This window comes from Paroedura picta, chromosome 4 (assembly GCF_049243985.1).
Source record: "Paroedura picta isolate Pp20150507F chromosome 4, Ppicta_v3.0, whole genome shotgun sequence".
Lineage (NCBI taxonomy): Eukaryota > Metazoa > Chordata > Lepidosauria > Squamata > Gekkonidae > Paroedura > Paroedura picta.
In genome coordinates, this window is record NC_135372.1 from 133,756,402 (window position 1) to 133,779,558 (window position 23,157).

General features: G+C 45.2%; 1 protein-coding gene across 1 annotated transcript in view; it reads right to left on the reverse strand.

Annotated features, from left to right (window-relative positions):
• Positions 1–2,133: 2,133 nt before the first annotated feature.
• LOC143836689 (piezo-type mechanosensitive ion channel component 2-like) overlaps positions 2,134–23,157 on the reverse strand; it is a 74,589-nt gene continuing 53,565 nt past the window's right edge. The window contains exons 31-46 of the mRNA XM_077336233.1: positions 22,892–22,963; positions 21,948–22,206; positions 20,379–20,567; positions 19,537–19,732; positions 18,116–18,242; positions 16,930–17,077; positions 12,746–12,960; positions 10,944–11,102; positions 9,082–9,229; positions 8,178–8,366; positions 7,032–7,124; positions 6,691–6,860; positions 5,146–5,262; positions 4,292–4,371; positions 3,104–3,329; positions 2,134–2,566 (exon numbers count right to left, since the gene is read on the reverse strand). Of these exons, the coding sequence (XP_077192348.1) occupies positions 2,311–2,566; positions 3,104–3,329; positions 4,292–4,371; positions 5,146–5,262; positions 6,691–6,860; positions 7,032–7,124; positions 8,178–8,366; positions 9,082–9,229; positions 10,944–11,102; positions 12,746–12,960; positions 16,930–17,077; positions 18,116–18,242; positions 19,537–19,732; positions 20,379–20,567; positions 21,948–22,206; positions 22,892–22,963 (2,644 nt within the window). The 3' untranslated portion in view covers positions 2,134–2,310. The remainder of the gene's footprint in view (positions 2,567–3,103; positions 3,330–4,291; positions 4,372–5,145; positions 5,263–6,690; positions 6,861–7,031; positions 7,125–8,177; positions 8,367–9,081; positions 9,230–10,943; positions 11,103–12,745; positions 12,961–16,929; positions 17,078–18,115; positions 18,243–19,536; positions 19,733–20,378; positions 20,568–21,947; positions 22,207–22,891; positions 22,964–23,157) is intronic.

The following is a 23,157-nucleotide window of genomic DNA, read 5'->3' on the forward strand; positions in this document are numbered from 1 at the left end:
ATACCACACTGGTTCTGTCTTTGCAAGGTTAGGAGGGGCAAGGTTCCCTGCCATGTCTAGTGTTGCCAGTTCTGAGCTGGGAAATTTCTGGAGGTTTTGGGGGAGTGAACCCTTGGGAGGGCAGGGTTTGAGGAAACAACTTCAACGGTGTACCTACAGTCCACCCTCCGAAGCAGCCTTTTTTCAGGGAAACTCCCAGAAGTCTGGAGATCAACTGTAATTCTGAGAGATGTGCAGGTTTTACCTGGAGGTTGGCAACCATGCCCTTCCTGATACCCACTTTCACATTACACCCATTACTGTAACTTGATCAGTTTAGCAGACAGAAGTAATAGAGCCCTGAATATTCATACTGCTGTTTCTATAGGACCAGAACTCCATTGCTCCTCTGGACAACCTTAATGGTCCTGACAGTCTTTTTGGTGGATTTTGTAACCCTGCTGGTATCTTAGAGCCGGGTTTTGCATTTGGGGGCTAGAGACACAGGGCATTACATAGGTCTTCTGCAAGGTAGCCATCACACACTCTAAGTGCCTCAGGTTCAGAATGGGTGAATTCTTTCACCCTCCTCAACAAATGCATTTCAGATGTCCTAAAAGAAATACTGTACTGTACTGTTTGATGAGCAATGACCGGGATGCCTGGTATCTGGTCGGGTGGTAGGGCAATTCAAAGCAGCTGTAACATGTCAACCAATCATCCCTCTGGGAGGGGGGCTTTTCAGGGTTGTCAAAATATCCTCCATCAGTGACCCCCAATGGGGTACCTGTGGACAGTGTTGATGTAAGCTCTAGCAAGCATTCTGTGGCAATTCTCCTCAAGAAGGCAAACTTAGAGGAACAACTTCAGTAGTTTATTGAAGAGACTACAAACGGTTACATAGGACGCTCTGGTGCTAAAGCTGACCACATACAAAAGTCTGAAGCCGACATACAGCCAGGCCCTCAGTTCCATTTGTTCCCACAGTCTGTGATCTTACATTCTGAATTCCCTTACCTTCAAAGAGTATGCACAATTTACAACTTGACACCTGTAGGCAGGAAAGGACAGCCATAATATTCAGAATGGATAGGAGTCCTGTTGGCGAAAGGGCCTGAGAACCAGGGTGGTGGGACTCAAAGAAGAGAGCCAGTCGGCTGGATCATGGGACATTGATCAAGCCACCATGGCGTAAGCCAAGGGTGACATGGCAACACCCATCAATGGTTTTCCTGGTGCCCATTTACTTCTCCAAAGCGTACAGCCAATTGAAGCTTTCCTGTAATGCATGGGGAAGGCGGTGCTTCAGAAGAGACATCTGCCTGCATTGTATCGGGTTGCTTGGCTTGCATCAGAATGTTTTGCAGAAGAAAATTTGAGTCCAGGGGCACCCTTAAGACCAACAAAGTTTCATTCAGGGTATGAGCCTTTGTGTGCATGCACACTTTGACAGATACCAGAGTGTTTTGCAGTAACTGAGGAAGCCCTGGCAGCTGAGTGTTAAACTAGCATCTCTTTTTCAGCACACGGTCACAGGTGCTGCCTCCAGGTGTGTCCCTGGAGCCTGGCTGAATCCTTGCCATGTCCTGTAGATGCAGGCACTTTCCACCCCATGTGCATACCTCAGTGCCATCAAGTGCACACTCACAGCCAACTTACGGCAACCCCAGCCAAGGGATTTCAAGGCAAATGGGAACAAAGGTGGTTTGCTGTTTCCTTCCTCCGCAGAGCCTGCCTTGGTGGTCTCTTGTCCGAGGATCGACCCTGCTTAGATTCCAAGATCTGACGAGATCGAGCTCTACCCTGCTTCTGCCCCACAGCACAACAGCAACAAGTACACACCAGGTGTTTTCTCTTACTATATTTTGCGCTAGGCAATGGCCTACTGGTAGTCTTCAAGCAGCGGCTGGACAGATCCTTATCCTGGATGCTTTAGCCTGATTCTGCATTGAGCCGAGGGATGGATTAGATCAGGGGTAGTCAACCTGTGGTCCTCCAGATGTTTATGAGCTACAATTCCCATGAGCCCCTGCCAGCAGGGGCTCATGGGAATTGTTGCCCATGAACATCTGGAGGACCACAGGTTGACTACCCCTGGATTAGATGGCCTGGGTGGCCCCTTCCAACTCTGTGAGTCTACAATTCTACGATTTACAATACTTCCATGCATCAGACTCTTTGCACCGAAGAAATTACTCAGAATGAACATAGAATTAGCTTGTCCTGCATGCTGTGCTCAAACTGCAACCTCTGCTCCATGTATCGCAGCTGTTTTCCCCCCAAATATCTCTTCAGGGGTGATGCACTGACCCCGCCACCCCCTCTCCCACTTCACTGCTGCTTGCGTTCTCTGGTCCACTTAATCATGGTCTCCGGGGAGCGATACAGGAAAATCAACTTTGCAAAGAGCTGTTCTTCCAGCTCCAGCTCTCCCGCCTCCCTCACCAGGAAGATGTCCCGGCAGAGTTTCAGAATACGGTCCACGCAGGGCAGCTCTTCGAACATGATGGAGCGGGAGATCCCGTTGAAAAACTCCCGGATGAACTTCCCGATGACGAGAACGACAGACATGTAGAGGCCTACGATCCTGGGGAGGACAGAAAGAGAAGCCTCATTAGGAATATGGTTCACAGAGTTTTTGGAAGGAAAGGCCAAAGGACAAAGAGCCTTTGGGATAGATCAACCCCACCAGTACTTAAATATTTGGCTTGAAAAGCACAGGGCAGGCGACCACGTTTCATAGAACCATAGAGTTGGAAGGGGCCATACAGGCCATCTAGTCCAACCCCCTGCTCAACGCAGGATCAGCCCTAAGCATCCTAAAGCATCCAAGAAAAGTGTGTATCCAACCTTTGCTTGAAGACTGCCAGAGAGGGGGAGCTCATGTTTCCTACATGTGTGCTTTGTACTGAAAGACTGTGGGTTGAACCCCAAATGGCTTTGACTTTTAAATAACAAACCTCAGTTTGAATTTATTCCTCAGGCAGCCAGACAGTAGAGTTCTGCTGGGCAGAGACTCGGCTCTGAAACCTTTAAATCTTTAAAAGGATGGGCTGCATCACTTGGACACTACAGAACCAAAGTGAGGCTCCAGCGGATTTGCATTTCCCCGCGGCGCCCTTACCCATGTGCTGCCAGGAATCCCAGGCTGGAAGGGCTCACTTTATCGTTGAAGATGTAGAGCTCCATATTTTTGACGCACTTGTTTCCCAGGCAGTTGGGCCTTTGCTCCTGGACAATCCACCACTCGAGGACGTGGCTCGAGGAGACGTTGGTCGGCAGCCGCTGGAGTTTTATGAGGATGTCTCTGTAGAATGCCATCTGGTCCGTGTCCTTTGGCTTGGAAGGGGCTGTTTCCAACAAGGCAAATCAGACTCATGGTTATTGCCTTCCTGCCCCACTTTCTACCCAATAAGGTAGAACAGCGCTAAGAGGAGAGAGTGGGAGTAGCAAGGGTGGTATGGCAGGCCGTCCCTACTCACTGCTCCAGCAGCCGTCCCTACTCACTGCTGCTCCAACAGGTGGCGGGAGAAATTTATTTTTAACTCTCAGCATCATGTGGGGGTGGGGGACCAGAGGTGACGTAGGGTAGCTCTAGGAATCACTAGAAGCTATGGTTTTACTATAGAGTTTCTAATGATTCCTAGAGCTACCCTATGTTGCCTCTGGTTTTATCAGAGAGTTTCCAGGAATACTTAAGGCTAACCTGCTTCAGTTTGGATTTCCCCTGGAAGTGACTTAGCAGGGCAACACAATGCCACAGACTCTCCCTCTACCCATCATTCCTGACCCTCCTGCCAGTCACCATGGCAAGCCTAGGGAATAGAGAGCCTGCCCCTGGTCCTTCCACTTTGACAAATGTGACACTCTCCGTCTAATTCCTCACGCCAGGTTGCCTGAGAAGCTATCTATTCCCATATCAGCCAAACCTATGCATTAAAGAGCTGGAAAATAAGCCATCCCCCCACCCCAGCTTCACTCTAGAGCAGGGGTAGTCAACCTGTGGTCCTCCAGATGTCCATGGACTACAATTCCCATGAGCCCCTGCCAGCATCTGCTGGCAGGGGCTCATGGGAATTGTAGTCCATGGACATCTGGAGGACCACAGGTTGACTACCCCTGCTCTAGAGCATGACAAAATGATTTCCAGTGCAATCCTAATAATAAATTCTTGGTTTTAGAGAGTCTTTCTCAAAATGTGATTGTGGCTCAGTCACAACAGGTGGGCCTGCAAAGTGGGCTTTCCTCTTCAGTCTCCCCTTAAAGTTGGCTAGTTTTTGTTTTCACAATTCACCTCCTCGCTCAGACTTACCCACTTGCAGCCGGTGTGCAATTTTAGCATCTGTTCCACTAGTGGCCCTCAGGTATTTTGGGAAGACACCTGGAAGTAGCCTGGGGAGAGGGAAGGAAACCCAAGCCTTAACGAATGATACCTCTTCTTATATTAGACTGAGCAATCCACATTAAAGTGGTATATCCAACCAAACCTTTCTCTCGAGGGCTAACGGTGGAACCCATTCTGTTACATCCTCTCAGCAATCCAGGGAGCTTCAGAGAGGCTGAGATTAATCACCCACTTGCTTAAGACAAGTAAACACACTTTGTGGGCAAGGGCTTTGGCTCAGTGGTAGAGAATCTGCTTTGCACACAAAAGGTCCCAGATTCAATTTGCAACAATTCCAGCCAAAAGTGCTCAACAATTCCAGCTAACAGTGCTTAGATCGAGCAATCAAAATCTGCTCAGGTTCCAGCTCCAAAGAGATAAAACTCACTTTGACCAGGGCCAGAGCTTTTTCGGGTTTGGCCCCAGCCAGGTGGGATGCTCTGCCTGAAAAGGTCAGGTCCCTCTGGGATCTTAAACAATTCCGGAAGGCTGCAAGACGGAGCTGTTCTCCCAGGCCTATGACTGAGGCCAGGAAAGAACATCATACATGATGGCCTTCCTGCTTGATAGCCCGCCCATCAATAAAAAATCCTTCAAAGTTTTGGGCAACTTTTGTGGCCAAGGCATCTCTTCCGCCACTGAGTCGCAGTTCCTGCTTGTCTGCCTCCCCACCCTAAGCAGCCCTTAGCAGTCTGCATGAATAGAAAGCTCTTGAACGGTTTCCAAGAGCAGGGCTACAAGGCCACCCACAGAAGGAGGGAGCCGAACAATAAAGCACTGACACGGGTTCTGTCCGGTTCCCACAGAGCATGTTGACTATTTCTTGTTGTATCCTCTTCTCTTCGTAGCGCACGGTGTGTATGCCTGATGCTTCAATGTTCTTCACAAGAGAGACATTCCTGATGTAGGGAAAAAACAAGCAATGATTGGAAATGTCTATTTATATATGTCCCTCTTTTCTCACCATCAGGACCCAAAGTGGTTTGCAACTGTATTGATCCTTCTTCCTCACAACAACCCTGTGAGATAGTTTAGACCAGGCTTTCTCAACCAGGGTTTCTTGACAGCCCTGGAAGGGTGTCTTGAATGGGTGGGAGTTAATTCTGTCTATATATATATATTTAAATTGTTAAGCATTTATTGGGTGATATGTGTCCATGTATGGTCATGTCAACCCGCCCTCCTCTCAAAATGGCCAATGATGGGCCTGGAGGGGGTGGGAAGGGGAGGGGCTCTGGGTAGGCAAGTACATAGCTATGCTTTATAACCTTATTCTGTATGTTTGTGCCACTTCTGGGGTTTCTTGAAGCCTGAAGAATGTTTCAGGAGTTGCTGGTTGGTAGAAAGTTGAGCAAGGCTGGCTTAGGCTGAGCCTCTATGACTGGGCCAAGGTCACCCAGCAATCTTCCAAGGCAGAGGAGGGGATTCAAACCCAGGTCTCCCAGATTCTAGTCTAACCACTGCAGCACATAAGTACAACTTGGGGTGGGGAACTGGGAAGGACTCTTTCTTTTGTGCTACATGAAGAAGAAGAAGAAGAAGGAGGAGGAGGAGGAGGAGGAGGAGGAGTTTCTTATATGCCGCTTTTCTCTACCCGAAGGAGGCTCAAAGCGGCAGATAATTACCTTCCCTTTCCTCACAACAGACACCTTGTGAGGGAGGTGAGGCTGAGAGACCCCTGATGGTCACCCAGCTGGCTGCGTGTGGGGGAGTGCAGAATCGAACCCGGCGTCCCAGATTAGAAGTCCGCACTCCTAACCATTACACCAAACTGGCTCTTTAAAAAAATGCATCATTTATAATCCACCTTTCTCACTTGGACAATATGTATTTCATGTATGCCACTGCAGAAGGGGCAGACATCTAGGGATGTCTAGAAAGATATTTCATAAATTATCTCTGAAAGGAAGGGCAGAACTGGAAAGGAGAATATGCCTGATCACTTGACTGAACAATGAAAAGGGCAGATGTAGAGGATTTCATGCAAATACCTGCATACTGCTTCTTTAACCCAGGCTTTCTCAACCAGGGTTTCATTAAACCTTGGAGTTTCTTGAAGGCCCTGAAAGGGTTCCCTGAATGGGTGAGGGTTAATCTTTTATGTATTTTTTGAATTTGTTAAATATTTATCAGGTGGTATGACCATATATGATCATGTTGACCTGCCCCTCCCTCCCAAAACGGCCAGTGATGGGCCTGGAGGGGGTGGGCAGATACACAGTTATGCTTCTCCAACATATTCTGCACGATCGTGCCACTTCTGGGGGTTCTCAAAGCGAAAAAGAAGTTTCTCAGCAGTAAAAAGCATTGAGAAAGGCCGCTCTAACCTGAGAAGTGTCCAGTGAAAGTTGATGTAGATGGCAGGAGAATTGGAGAGCTCAGCAATCATGGCTTTCCGGCTGGCTGGGCTGATGCTCCACAGCAGACTGGCATTGCCTTTGATCTTAGCCACCACAATATCCTCTGGGCTATAGTTCACAATGAATTGCATGGCAGACTGGAAAAGAAATACATGAGCTTCATGTGTACATGAGGATGTGTTCCCAGGGCAGAGGACGTGGCAGTCATTTAATTCCAGCGGGGGAAATGGCGGGCAGTTCCAGCAACGTAAGGGGCTTGCTTGCAATTTGTGCTTTGTGCAATTTCCATGCACTCAGAAGATACTTACAGGATGCAGGGCGTATTGAACGGTGAGGTCGTTGTAGGCCGAAGGAGTAAAGGGGACCAGATTTTGCTGCTGAGCGCTCATGGTAAATAAAGACTAGGAGGAAGAGGGGGAAAAAACCCAGCGTTGTAAAGTAGCTGATCTCCAACAAAACACATCAAGCTTTAGGCTATGTTTAAAGCTGCAGGCTAGTCTGACGGCCATTTTGGGCTGGTGCTTATCCAACCCATGAACTCTTCTGCACTGTGGGCCAGTTGTACCTCTGAACCTTCTAATTTATTTCATTAGGAATTTTACATCCCACTTTGTCCTCCTGAAAACAGGGGACCTATAGGCAAAAGCATGAAAACAAAACCAGGAAATAAGGTCAAAAACCAACAAAAGACATGAATCAGCATACCAACAGCCCACCATACCCTAATCCACATGTGGAACTAACAGCCTATCATACCCTAGAAGAAGACTTAGTTTATATACTCCACTTTTTGCTACCCTAAGGAGTCTCAAAGTGGTTAGGTTAGGGGTGGTGCTGACTTCTAATCTGGCGAGCCGGGTTTGATTCCCCCGCTCCCCCACATGCAGCCAGCTTGGGCTCGCCACAGCCCTGCTAAGACTGTTCTGACCGAGCAGGAATATCAAGACTCTCTCACCCTCACCAACCTCACAGGGTGCCTGTTGTGGGGAGAGGAAAGGGAAGGCGATTGTAAGCCACTTTGAGACTCCTTCGGGTAGAGAAAAGCGGCATATAAGCACCAACTCTTCTTCTTCAGTAATATCAGAGCTCTCTCATCCTCGCCTCCCTCACAGGGTGTCTGTTGTGGGGAGAGGAAAGGGAAGGCGATTGGAAGCCGCTTTGAGACTCCTTCAGGTACAGAAAAGTGCCGTATAAGACCCAACTCTTTTTCTTCTTAAATTTGCCTTCCCCTCTTCTCCTCACAACAAGCACCCTGTGAGGGAGGTGAGGTTGACAGAGCTCCAAAAGAATTACTCTGGGAGAACAGCTCTGTCTAACAGGACTGTGACTAGTGACTAGAGCTCCAAGTAGTTTGGATGTTTCTCTGGCTTTCTAACAGAGCAGATTGCCAGCCTTGTCACTCATTTCATTCCGCAGCAAGCAAACACACCGAGAAAACACACATTATGTCTTACCTCATAGCCGCTGATGGTGATTTGAATGGAGACATCCAGAGGCTGGTTGGTCACTCCGGCCACCGATTTCAACAGCGACATGAGCAGCAGCGGGAACCACAAAATACAAATCAGCATAACTATAATGACGCCCCCTATCCCATACTTCACAATCAGTTTTTTCTTTTGGCCAGGAGGTTGGGGGTATTTCTGCAAAAGAAGAAATGAGAAGTAATTGAGATGGACATGTATTCTGTGATCAAACTGAAGTCCCCCCCCCAAAAAAAAACACATTTTTTAGTACTTGGTAGGTACTAAAGAAGAAAAAAAAAGCACTAAGAAGGGGAAAAAAAGGAATTCTTCACAGTCAAGACATCTGCTGAATTAACTTATGTCTTATTCATTTTTATTATGTGCAGGGGGATCTGAAATCATCTGCCAATGTTTATTTAATATATAGCATTCCATAGCCCATGATTTATCTGCTGACAGGCCACAATCATCAACAGTTATAAAGAGCCACATTCTTCAATACCGGTTCTTCCCAATTTCTACAAGCAAAACAATTTTGGAGAATCACTGAAATTAAGGGACTTTTGTAAGGGTATTTCTATATAGAAGTAGAACTTTTGAGCATCAGTCTTGTTTGTAGAAATTGGAATTATTGTTTGGAATTATTTAAAAAAATAGAGGAATGCTTATGTAAAACTATAGTTTCCTTGACCATTGTGTGCATTGGATTCCAGATATTCTTGTTTTCTTTTTGATGTAGACAGGGGAATCCAGGCAGAAATTCATGAATTTCAATAGGTAACCATACACCTAATGACTGCATCATATTGTAGCTAAATGTCATGGGATCTAGAGTCTGGTTACTGAAATCTCTGGGTTTAGGCTCCGTCACCCAGGAAGGAAAGCTACTCACTTTCTCAGATTCTCTCCAACATTTCATGATGAAAATATTAGCATAGATATCTTCCACACAGATCCAGCTGGACAGGCTGAGAGTTGTGTCCGTCCAAACCCAATCCATGGCAGCCCTCAGCTCTGTCAAGAAAGGTATCAGGCGAAATCTACCCCCCAGGAGAAATAAGGGGCATAGGTCAATGGGAGGGGTCAGTATTTTGCTTTAACTACCTGAGGATGGCACTCTGGTGAGTCAACTCAGGAAGTGATGTGCTTGCTTTCTACAAACATTCAAGTATGGTTACAGAATGATACAAAATCTCATATTCTGAGGCCCTCTCCTTACTGCTAATATATATCTGTTAACAGCATGCCAAAAAGTACTTTGGGAATTGCAGCTTGTCCTCAGAATTCTCTGTTCCTTCTTCCACTCAGACATAAGGGGAGCGCTGCAGACCAATGGTACATCTAGTTCAGCATCCTATCTCACACTGGGGCCAATCAGTTAATCTGGGCAGCCAATAACAGGGCATAAAGGCCATCACTACATCCTCTGGCAACATTTCCCACATTCTCTGTGTAAAATACTTCCTTTTGTCTATCCTGCAGCTATTGCCTATCAGCTTAATTGCATGTTGAGTCCAGCATCCTGTTTCACATCCTGACCAACCAGTTCCCCTGGAGGGCCAACCACAGGGCACAGAGGCTGAGGCCTTCATAAGAACATAAGAAGAGCTCTGGGGGATCAGACCAGTGATCCATCAAATCCAGCATCCTGTCTCACACTGTGGCCAATCAGTTCTTCTGGAGGTCCAGCAACAGGGCACAGAGGCTGAGGCCTTCATAAGAACATCAGAAGAGCTCTGCTGGATCAGACCAGGGGTCCATCTAGTCCAGCATCCTGTCTCCCACAGGGGCCAACCAGCTGCTCTAGAGAGCCAGCAACAGGGCAGAGAGGCTGAGGCCTTCCCCTGATGTTCCTTACTGGATTCAGAGGCTTAGTGACTCTGAATGCAGAGGTTCCCCCTCAGACACTATGTCTAGTAGCCACTGATAGTCCTGTCCTCCATGAATCTATCGAATCCCATTTTAAAGCTGTTTTAGGCCTATGGCCATCACTACATCCTCTGGCAGTGAATGCCACACTTTAATCACTCTGTATAAAGAAGTATCTATGATATGTGAAAAAGATCTGTGAGTGGGGCTTACTCCCAGGAAAGCCCTCTTAGGGCTGTTCTTTAAGTGACATGTTCTCCTTTTAGAAGAAGAGGAAGAGTTGGTTCTTATATGCCACTTTTCTCTACCTGAAGGAGTCTCAACATAGATTACAGTCGCCTTCCCTTCCTCTCCCCACAAGGACACCCTGGAAGGGAGGTGAGGCTGAGAGAGAAGAAGAAGAGTTAGAATCATAGAGTTGGAAGGGGCCATACAGGCCATACAGGCTCAACGCAGGATCAGCCCAAAGCATCCTAAAGCATCCAAGAAAAGTGTGTATCCAACCTTTGCTTGAAGACTGCCAGTGAGGGGGAGCTCACCACCTCTTTAGGCAGCCTATTCCACTGCTGAATTATAAATTGGTTCTTATATATTGCTTTTCTCTGTCTGAAGGAGTCTCAAAGTGGCTTACGTTTGCCTTCCCTTTCCTCTCCCCACAACAGACACCCTGTGAGGGAGGTGAGGCTGAGAGAGTCCTGATATTCCTGCTCGGTCAGAACAGCTTTATCAGTGCCGTGGCGAGCCCAAGGTCACCCAGCTGGCTGCATGTGGGGGAGCGCAGAATCGAACATGGCTCGCCAGATTAGACGTTCACACTCCTAACCACTACACCAAGCTGCCTCTCTTTTAGGCTTTTATTTAAAACGCAGGGAAACCAGAGCTTACCCTTGGAATAAAAAAAGGTTGATGCAGTTGTATCTCTTGGTCAGAAAGTTGCCTAAAACCCGTTTGGGGTAACCACATTTGATCTGAAATGCCGACAGGCCGAAATAGACACATTTGACCAAATACCACAGCTGGGCCACCGGGTTCCTGTTAAACCGCCTGCAAAGGAGCAGAAGAAACACCTCCATTGAAGATTTCTCAGGCCTAGGCCGGTGCTGGGGAAAAAAAACGTACGAAGACATTGCCATGCCAACAAGCAAGCAGGGGAAGGAGATGAGGCCTTTGCTCGGTCAGATATACTGGGGAGTAAGCCAAGCCCCACATCGCCTGTATGCAATGTCTGGTGTACAAAGTTAACCAGGAAGAGGAAGACTCTGATGGGGCAGCAAGAAGGTTATTAGATAGATCAGAGAGTTCAGGATCTTTCTATCTTTTAGGTGTGCCTTTTGTCTGTCCCTAGATTGCTACTCTTAGGGCAATTTCCTCTTTCTCCCCGGAAGCTTCTCAGTCCGACATCTTCTCTTGACCCAGCTAGATGTAGGAGCTCTATACTCTGCCTCACCTTTCCTATCCGCAATGTCCTTCCGTAAATAAACCTTTTCTTTTCTAAGCTAAAACAGCGTCTGCATATCAATGAAATAACTCTGCTATGCTAACACCGCCATCAGCCCCTAAAGGACTTGCCTTGCTGCAAGCACCCAGAGGCAACAGCCAGCAAGATCCATGCCCCTCTGCTTTGGGGCCTTCATGGGTGTGCATCCCAGGGTCATGACAGTAAGACTCTGTCCCTTTGTGCATGTACTTGAGTTGCAAATCAAGAACAACCAAGCAACGTGCCAACCATCATGATTAAGCGCAAAACATAGTGTGTTTTCAAGTGGGTCAAAATGGGTGACATCAACAGCACCACCCTTTTCTTTCCATGGTGGTCTGTTGGATTCTTTTTATATATATATATATATATATATATATATATATATACAAGTTTTTTTTATTTTCATAAAGATAGAAATATAGGATGCAATACGAGTTATTAATACAAAAAACAGTAAATGAAATATAATCATCGTTTGAAAATATACGACCCCACATTAACTACACAGTGATATAAACTTTTGCCCAAAACTGAGTCTAAGAGCCATCCACTTTTCCACTACATTAAAAAAGGCCTATTTAGATATACAAAAGAAAAGTTGTTATTAATCAACTTACTTGAGAGATCGTAGACCTCACGTTAACTGCTTGATACAATCTAAGAGCTATCCTGGCAGATATTTCTAGGTTTAAGTTAGATGCTTAACATTAAACATTTCTTGTAGAACAGTATGAGTTTTGGCCCTGTATCAATACCCTAATGAAGGGAAAGGAAAGTAGGGCTTTGCCTTAAAGATGTACAAAGAAAAAAATTACAAGAGGATTTCATAACTTCTCCTTATCCTTAATACAGATACATCTACAAAACAATTTATACTTGACCCATTCTAAGAGCCATCCTGACAGGTATAAGTTGAGAGCTTTGCATTTTCTACAGATCAGTGTGAGCTTTGGCCCTATAACAATACACCAATAAAGAAAAAATAAGGGGGGAAAACCCCATTTTATATTTCCAACACTAACGATTATATTACCTATATGCCTACAAAGGAAAAGAAACAAGAGAGAGAGAAAAAAACACTGCTTCCCCTTTTAAAAGAAACAAGAGAGAGAAAAAATACTGCTTCCCCTGGTCTGTTGGATTCTTAACAAGAGATTGTACCAAGGCTCCTGCCCCCCCCCCCCACTCGAACTGGGCACTGTGGTACCTTCCTGTGACTCCAGGCAAGATGAAGAACATCCAGAAGTGGATGCTGAAGACAAGGACCACCTGGAAAACACACTTCCCAAACATGTTCTTCCTCAGGTAGATCGCCCGGTCGACAATCATCGTAGCAAACTGCATCAGGAGCATCACGAGGAAAGCTTCAGGGACTTGGTCTTCGGAGAGGGACTCTGTTATGTCGGCGGCAGCTGAGTGCCTCTGAAAGAATGGGAAAGCATTTGTTTCTAAAATTCGGGTATGGAAAAAAAGAAGCAGCCATGAGTTGGGGAGGGGCCATAGATCAGTGGTTGAGCATCTGGGATCCAGAGTCAATCCCCAGCATGGGCAGGGGGTGATGTGAAAGATCTCTGTCTGAGATCCTGGAGAGCTACTTGCCAGTCTTAGAGAATTTTAAATCTGCTGCCATAGCCGGGAATTGACGGACTGATGAATAATGCACCTAATGAGGGATTGCTTTGACTGCCATCTATGCTGTTTCATCTGTGCTGTTTTATCTGTTTACATTGTATTTATGGGGTTTATCTGTTTTATTATGCTGTGAGCCTCCACAAGACAGCTTGTCTGGGAGTAGAAAGAAAGAAAGAAAGAAAGAAAGAAAGAAAGAAAGAAAGAAAGAAAGAAAGAAAGAAAGAAAGAAAGAAAGAAAGAAAGAAAGAAAGAAAGAAAGAAGAAAGAAAGAAAGAAAGAAAGAAAGAAAGAAAGAAAGAAAGAAAGAAAGAAAGAAAGAAAGAAAGAAAGAAAGAAAGAAAGAAAGAAACTATCCTCAATGGGCCAAGGATCTGATTCCATATACTGTACCTTCCTGTGAGTTTTAGATGTCGCAATATAGTTGCTATGACTCCCTTTCCCCCAAGAACCCTGAGACTTGAAGTTTTGCGAAGGTGCTGAGGGTCGCCTTTTACTATCTGCTCTGCTCCTTCCCTCCAGCCTTTGGAAACAGAGTTGCCAACCTCCACCTGGACATCTCTCGGAATTACAGCTGGACCCCAGACTACAGAGGCAGTGCCACTGAACAAAATGGCTGCTTTGGAGGGTGGATTCTGTTGCACCCTACCTTTCTGAGGTCCTTCTCTTCCCAAGGCCGACCCAAATATTCAGGAATTTCCTGAACAAGAGTCTGGAAACAACACTCCTTGGAGACCTGGTGGGAAGCTAGGTAATGCTTGGAGGGGGTCCTCTTTCCAACTAGGGTAGAGCTTTTGCAATCTGCTGTGCTCTGGCCCCTCAACTTGAGCTGAAATTCAAAGCCCATTTTTTGTTTGCTGGCCAGGTACCGAGTAGAGTAAGACACGTGCAGCAATTCATGCTCCGTCTTGCTCCACTCCTAATGCGATACATGAAGCAGAATTCGTGGAGAGCCTCTGGAGCACATGGGTTTCACGGTGGGTGAGATGCCCAAACCAATCACCCAGCACAGCAGACGGAGAATCTCTTTTCTTTGCTTGCAAATTGAAAACAGACTGAGCGAAATAGGTGAAGGGGGGGGATCACAATGTGATAAGAGGTCAGGTTGATCGAGTTTGGTTTCATAGGCAGCTGCCTAGTAGAGACCATTTAAACCAGACCGTTGCTCCACCTGTTTTAATATTAGCTCCTCTGCGTGGCAAAGGTGCTTCAAGGTCTCAGGCAGAGAACGTTCTTTCCCAGAACCTGCAATTTAAGAAGGTTCGAAGGAGATACCAGGAAATGGACCTTCCACATCCAAAGCACGTGTTCTACACTTCTGACTAGCATCTTTTTTCCTGGGTGTAAGTCGAACTGAATATAATGGGACTTAGTTCCAAGTAGGCCTGTTTAAGATTGCGCCTCCAATATGGTATTTCCCCTTGTTTTGTAGTCTCTGGGCAAAATTTGAAACTAGAATGGAAATGATTATGTGCCTTTATAACAGGGAGCAGAGGGGTGTAAGCTTTGTAAAAGGCCTGTGCTTTATGAATCTCTTGCTGGATTCCATGACGGAAATAATGCCATAAATAAATAACGAACATAATACATGCATCACATTTTGCTCTGCATGAAAATGCAACTAAGTTCCTACAGGCAACACTGTCCGACACAGCGAAAATGCTGATAAATAAAAAAATAAGCCTGATTCTTAACATTTCAGATATTAGAATCATAGAATCATAGAGTTGGAATGGGCAACCTGGGGTCATCTAGTCCAACTCCCTGCACTATGCAGAACACTCACAACCCTATCGCTCATCCACTGTAACCTGCCGCCCCTTTGCCTTCACAGAATCAGCCTCTCCGTTAGTTGGCTATCAAGCCTCTGTTTAAAAATCTCCAAAGATGGAGAACCCACCACCTCCCGAGGAAGCCTGTTCCACTGAGAAACTGCTCTAACTGTCAGGAACTTCATCCAGATGTTGAGATGGAATTTCTGTTGAATTAATTTCATCCCATTGGATCTGGTCCGTCCCCAGAGAGAACAACTCTGCTCCATCCTCCATATGGCACCCTTTTAAATACTTGAAGATGGTTATCAGATCCCCTCTCAGTCGTCTCCTCTCCAGGCTAAAGCTCCCCCAACCTTTCTTCATATGTCTTGGTCTCCAAACCCCTCAACATCTTTGTTGCCCTCCTCTGGATATTTAGCATTCTTCTGATATCATCAGATCTTAGAAGCTTCTCAGGGTTGGCCCTGGTTAGTACTTGAGACCATTAAGATGGTCCAGGGTCGCAATACAGATGATAATGACGAACCACCACTGTTTGTTTCTTGTCTTAAAACCTCTACAGCTAGGCAGCCAACCTGTGGTTCTCCAGATGTCCATGTAGTCTATGGGCATCTCGAGAGCCACAGTTTGCCCCCCCCCCTGCTCTACAGGGTCACAATGGCAGCTGCGATTTAACATCACTTTTCACCACCAATGTTGCCAAAAGTATTGAACACAAATACTGCTTGGCAAACTTTTGAGTTTATGACACATTTTATGACACTTGCTTCTGAGTTCTATCAGTGAGGCAGATTTGAACTCATTTGAATTTTACCTATTATTATTACTATTACTATTACTATTACTATTACTATTACTATTACTATTACTATTACTATTACTATTACTATTACTATTACTATTACTATTATTATATTTATAGCCCACCACTCCCTTGTATCTACAACAATGCAACATTCCATGCTTGAAATTCAGCCTGTTTTAAAAATACAATTTGCCTCATTCAAACCATTTCTGTTCCATTTCCAAATCTGGCTGTGTTTCTTTTTTGTTGTTTAGCTAAATTCTTTGCTTTCAAGCACAGGTATGAAGAATCTGTATTCTTCAAACTTCCTTATTGTCAATTCCTGAGCAAATTTTTACGAACTCTAAGCCACCTTCGATTACTTTGGAGAAAGGGAGGGGAATGTTTTAAGTCACTGAAAGGAAACTTTTATTTTTATTTTTATTTTTATTTTTATTTTTATTTTTATTTTTATTTTTATTTTTATTTTTATTTTTATTTTTATTTTTATTTTTATTTTTATTTTTATTTTTATTTTTATTTTTATTTTTATTTTTATTTTTATTTTTATTTTTATTTTTATTTTTATTTTTATTTTTATTTTTGACTTGTTACTCGCCTCTCCCCGGAGGCTCGAGGCAAGTTACAGCATAAACCCCCAATAAAAACCATACAATAAAATCCATAAAACCCCAATACACAGTAATACACAAAATAAAATAATAAAACAGATGCGGCAAAAACTCCAATAATATCTATATAAGTTACCCCATATAACCCATTCTAGAGGGGTAATGGGGGATGGAAAACAGAGGGTGCTGATTACATTTTGCTTCTGCTGCCACGCTGCTATGAGGGGGGCCAGATCTTCCTTGCTGCCCAGACTCATCCAGCAACCTGGCGGAAGAGCTCCGTTTTACAGTCTCGGCGGAATGCTGTAAGCTCCCATAAGGCCGTAGATCCTCTGGGAGCTCATTCCACCTGGTCAGAGCCAGGACCGAAAAGGCCCTGGCCCTGGTTGAGGCTAGGCGCGCTTCTCTGGGGCCGGGAATGACCAAGCATGTTGGGTAATACAATAAATGTGAGGATATGCAAAGTGATCCTCCCACAACTGCTGTCAACTCCTACACATCTAAGATTACCAAACAGCAAGCTCCAGGCATACACGAAGTCCGGGAGACTTCCCTTCAGGCATATACTTACGCCAAATGCCCAGTAGCCAAAGATGACGATAATGAAATTGATCACGTCCGCTAGAAACATGAGAGCGTAAACATCACAGACTGCACTGTACTCTGGGAAGATGATACCATGAAAGAATTGTCGGACGGGACGATAAGCCCTGAGAACACTGGGAGTAAAAAGCAAACTCATATTAGTCATGTTGCAAAGGAGAGTCACGTGTCTCAAACAGATATCTCACATGGCTAACGCTTCAGGAGAACATAATCAGGATTCATGGTTTTGCTAGCTGTGTAGGCCTCCCATTTACCCAACCAGGGTGGGGAATTACCCACTCCAATTTTCTGTCCTAAAGGAATTGAGGAGAGGGGTGGAAATGGGCTCCATACAATGACCAGGAATTTCGTTTCTATGATAAAGACCATAGAGATAGGGGATTGAGCCTGGGGAGGACAGAGACCTCGGTGGAGTATAATGCTATAGAGACTGCCCTCCAAAGTCTAGGGCATGGGTAGTCAACCTGTGGTCCTCCAGATGTCCATGGACTACAATTCCCATGAGCCCCTGCTGGCATGAACATCTGAGGACCACAGGTTGACTACCCCTGCTCTAGGGGAACTGTTATATCCATGGGTTCAAAGGAAGACAGGCCCACTGGAAGTTCAGTCAGCTCTTTAATATGATCTCAGCATGATGTTACAAGAGGCAAAACTGACCTGAGAACCCCCTGAAAAACCCCAACGTATATACAGTAGCAAACATTGATTCAAATGGGTAGCCGTGTCGGTCCGAAGTAGCACAATAAAATCAGAGTCCAGTAGCACCTTTAAGACCAACAAAGGTTTATTCAAGGCGTGAGCTTTCGAGTGCAAGCACAAGTCTGAGGAAGAGTGCTTGCACTCGAAAGCTCACGCCTTGAATAAATCTTTGTTGGTCTTAAAGGTGCTCCTAGACTCTGGTTTTACAGTAGCAAACAATGACTCTTCTCACCTGTGTGCGCTATTAGTCAGTTTCAGTTTAAACTGATTGGTTCCTGTAGAGAGGATCTAGCTGCTCATTGGTCAGTTACATTGCCTGCAGCGATCTGGCCTCGGACTTCAAGCTCAGTCCTCAGTGCTGAGGAAAGGCGGTTGGGTTCAGGCTGTCAACTGACGGGACTGATAGTGAGAGACAGACATGTTTCAAATAAATATAGACTCATATTTACATTCTAATCACCAGCATTTTTGCTTTCTGCAGTGGCCGTTTTCGGTTCTTCTTCGCCGATCCTTCCAGATCAGCAGGGCTCCTTTTTAAAAGACTCCATTTCTTCTTGGCTTCTCTCAGAGTCTCACCTGAACAACAGAAAGGACACACAGCTCAATTTTCATTTGCCCCGGATCAAATTTTTATAACTTAGGGCATTTTGATGCCTACCGCTCAGCGAAAAGTTCCCAAAGCAACAGACATCATTAAAACAGCCCACAGAAGTGATAACAAGAACCCATAAAAAGCAAAGTGCAGCAATCAACACAATAAATAACCATTCAGTGTGGGGGGGGGGGAGCTTCTGTAGCTTTTCACCAATTCATATGGGGTTACTTGCTGAATGTACAACTCTTGATCCCCTACTAGCTCAGACATTCAGTTCATAACCAGGGGTGAGTGGGGTGAGTTCATAGGCTAAATTAGTATCTTGAAAAAAACCTTACATCCTTTCATACAATAGCCCCAAGGACTTTTGATCAGATTTGCTGAGGGAGAGGGGCATTCTCAGAATTTAATTCCCAGGTACCTGCAGGCCCAATTCAGATTGGGACCACAGTAGGGGCCCCAAACCTTTTTGAGCCTCTGGGCACATTTAGAATTAGGGTTACCGGCTCCCCTCAGTGGTGGCAGGGATCCCCTATTGCCAGGTCCCACCCCCTTGCCGCTGATCAGCTGGGAGACATACCAGAAGAAAGGAGAAGGTCCAGACCACATTGACCGCATTGCACAGGAAGTGGTGTCATCAAGCCATCGGTCTGGGCAGTGCTCCAGTATTTGGGCAAAAATGCTATAGTAGAAGTCATTGTCCCCATAGGCTTTTTGTCTAAATATCAGGCCACTGCAATACCATTGTGAGTGTTGTTATTTCCTCTGCAATGCCTGGGCTTTCCTCTTTCTCCAGATAAGTCCCCCCTCCGTTCACCACTGGTCGCCAGGAGGGGACCTGGCAATGCTATTTGTAGAGGAGGTGGTGAGTACCACCTCAAAATGGCTGCCACAAGAGATAGGAGGAGGAGCCAAATGGAATACCTCCTTTCTCACACCTCCTGGGAAGAAGTGAAGCATGACAAGGGAATGGAACCACACACTGACTAACGAAAGCCCAGTGCTTACTAGTCCTCCTGATTCTCCAGTGGAGGACCCTTTCATTTCAAGGAGAACAGCCAACTACAAAGCCTATCTTAGAAGGCCTTCACATTTTCTGAAACGTTTGATGGATACCTGAGGAAGTAACAGTGGATGCCATGTTGGAGAACCCTGTACCACGGCATGCAGAGAAGGAGGATTTAAGTATTACATCTCACAGCACTCTCCTGACATTTATCAATATTAAACCCTCTGCATTTCACAAGAGCTGAGTGGTCAAACACATAGGCCTACCTTCGTTATCCTTCTTGGCATTTCTTTTGAAGATGGTCCTGGGAGGACTTGAAAGTCTACAAGGCTGCTGTGCTCCTAACCCAGGCTGAGGTTCCTTTGGGCGGTCTCTGCTTTCCTTCTTCTTATGCCTCCTTGTTGAGTTCTTTTTCTTGGGGTCTGAGGTCTTGATGCCATTGGAATCCCAAAGCCCAAGGCACTACAGAAAATAATCCATTGAAATTTGCTGTGCGAATTTAAAGCATGAAAACCAAACCCACTTTGCAAAATGAGAGATCATGAGCCAGATCTAATGAGGCATGAATGAAAGGACCGCAGATCTTTCCTGCACTCTCCTCCCCAGAGAAAGTTTATTTCCGGGATCTTAGGACATGCATAGACTAATAATGGCATGCAATGGGGAGCAGAAAAAGGAAGCAAATTCCTAATTCTTTCCACTTCTCAAAATCTGGGCAGACAAAGAGTAATTTGTCCCCTTTCCACAGTCCCATTGCAATCTCTCAATTAGGGCTGACTGGCCCATTAACCATCAGAAGACCAGGGGGGATGGGGAAATGGGAAGCAGCCATTGGTAATGGTGTGATGTCACTTCCAGGGGGAACCCAGAAGTGGTATCATGCCTCTGTAGGAATCACCAAAAACTCTCCAAAGTTTCCATTTCAAGATATTCCAAGCCCAGAATTGGCAGTTCTACTGTATGGAGTGGTACACTTCCTGGAACATGGAGTTCTGGCAATTAACAATTGGAATCCATTCTTAGAGTAGGATTTCATCAGTGTATGCTATAGGGCAGCTCTGCAAAATAGACAGCATTCATTTAAACGATGCAGAATGGCTTGCCATACCTTCAAATTATACCTGTGGAAGAACAAAGCCGATAGCTGCACCAGATCAAAGTGTACATAGCCATCCTTCTTTTCAATCCCAGCAATATTTGGCAACACAAATGGCACTTCTGCATTGATAGCGCAATACACCTTAGTGGCCCAAGGAAAGAACCCAAACTGGAAGAAGTATTTGATGACAATATTTACCTGAAAGAAAGGAAATATCTAATTATGGAGAAACAAATGACTTCATGACAAGGGGATTTTTCTCCTGTATCTATAGGGTTCCCATTTGAATAGGGCTTCTCCTCCTTTACGTATAGGTTTCAATTTCCATGTTGGAGACCTCCAGGCAACTGCAACCCTGGTCAGCACCTGGGATAATCTTACCATAGAGTTTCAGGTGATTTCTACAGCTACTCTTGTGACTTCTTGGTAGCTCTCGGAACTCTATGGTCAGAATTTCCTGTAAGTAGCTGATTCTTTATTTTTCTTTTAAATTTTTCTCCTGGGATGTTGCCCCTCCCCTTGTAACCCTACCATTGGTTGCCTGGCAACCCTATCCACACATACTATTATGTATTGAATCTAACCCTTTCTTCTTTCTACGTCCCTAAGCACAGCAATCAACCATTTACTGCAATAAGTTTCTGATCTCCCTTCACCTAATTTTTCTGTGATCCTCCCTTTATTTTCACTTCTTGGTCTCAAGACCTTCTCATCCCTACCTTGCTTGCTGACAGAATATATTTAAGAGTAGTACTATAGCAATAAATGGACTCCGGGGAATGGTAGAGGACAGGAAGACCTGGAGGATCATTGTCCATGGGGTCGCGATGGGTTGGACACAACATCGCAACTAACAACAACAACACTATAGCAAACCTTTGTTAATATTATTCTGGGTACTCTGTACATGCACTAGTTTCTACTGCACGTATTCTCTGGTTTGACTTTAGCCCTTTGAAAACAATAGACGATGGGGACATCTTCCTTTGGGGGTAGTGTGTTTCTTAAACTCCAGTCTGGTGAAGCTTGTGAGTTCTATTTTGTGATGCTTTGGCTAGTGTTAGGTAGCAAACGTTAGTACAAAGGCAGACTTCTAGCTCTCAAAAATGCCTTGTTGATGTATGAGATGGTAATTTCTTGGGCTTCAAAATGGAGAACAGAAGCCCTCTCAAGTGCTTGCTCACAGCACAAGCAGTGTGATGGATTTTTTCCCATCAAGTCACAGCTGAGTTATGTCAACTCTGTAAGGTTTACAAAGCAAGAGAGGTCCAGAGGTGGTTTGCCGTTGCCTGCCTCCAGAGCTTGTCAGATCTCAGAAACAGGGCTGATGTGGAGGTAGACAATGGCAAGCCACCTTCAAACATCTCTTGCTTTGAAAATCCTATAGGGTTGCCATGTCAGCTGTGACTTGATGCCCTCTGCCAAGAAAATAGAGATGGAGAGTTTAACAAATTATCTGCCCCAGATGCCAAATAGGCTAGGTACACCACTGTCATTAAGGGAGAGAAAAACAGGGTATAGAAATATATTCTTCTTCATGCCACCCATAGGCACCATTCCAATCTATGGAATACTCACCTCAGTGTAAAAAATAGCTGTCATCCAGAAGAATTTTGTAGGCCTTGGAATGGACACCATGGCCCACAAGAATATCAGGACGGGCAGGATCAAAGTGAGGACAGAAGCAGAGACCATATGGTTCAGGATGATCACAGAGTAACACAGCATTTCTGATTTGGACACCATGGTGTTGTACAAGGCAACTCCCAGCTTCAGGGGGCGAGGAAGGCCTTGGTAGAATTTGTCAGATTGCTCCAGTTCGTTGTCATAAAAAGTCCTGGATTACATTGTTCAAACAAAGAAACATGAATAACTAAAATGGCATATTTATCAGCTTATATATTTCCCATCCCTCTCTCAGTCCCCAACCAGCTTCTGGCCTTTAATATTGTTACAGGCAACAATAATGTATACATCATCTCTGTGGTTTACAATAGTCCTTAAACATCCCCCCTCTGTAGCCAGTCTGGGTCTTCTGTGGCTTCTAGACTCTATGGTATGCCACAATTTCTACTTCCGAAGATGCCATTTCCTCTGGAGAAATTGATCTCTGTAATCTGGACATCAGTTATAATTCTGGAAGAACTTTAGGACTCTCATTGAGGTTCTTAACCCTAGCCCTATACCAGCTGTGACAATTATATTATCCTTCCTTTCCGGTGCTTGGTTATCAAAAGCCAGGTTGAATAAAATAAGTCTCACATTGCTTCCAAGAGATGCATAGAATCTTGGAGACAGAATTTCAGGGTCCAGAGACACCTCTCTTGGAGACCTCGTTTTGACCTGGGTTCATAGACAATGTATGGAAGAAAGCATTCCCAACAAAACTCATGCTATAAATACAGAAATTGAGGTACTACATAGGGCTTTGGGGATTTCTAAGATCATCAGCACCTGGGTTTGAGGGCAACAACAACCCAAAAACATAATATTAGTAGAAGCATAATAGGTGTAATCCTTGCCTGTTCAGAAGCAGGTCACTGGCGGACAACACAGCAGGAAGCTTGCTCAGTAGCCTGCCTGCCTCTGTGATTCTGACATGCAGGGAAATTGGCGGTTCTTCTGCCCCTAAAGGCAAACTCTGCACAGAAAGACCAGCAAATTCTGCACAGGAAGAGGCTGGAGTGAACCCTGTAGGATAGGTCCCATCAGGGCTCCCTTCTTCCATGTTTTCATTTCCAGTGGAATCTTCAGCAGTTTCATTGAGTCTCCGGCAGCTAAAAGGTAT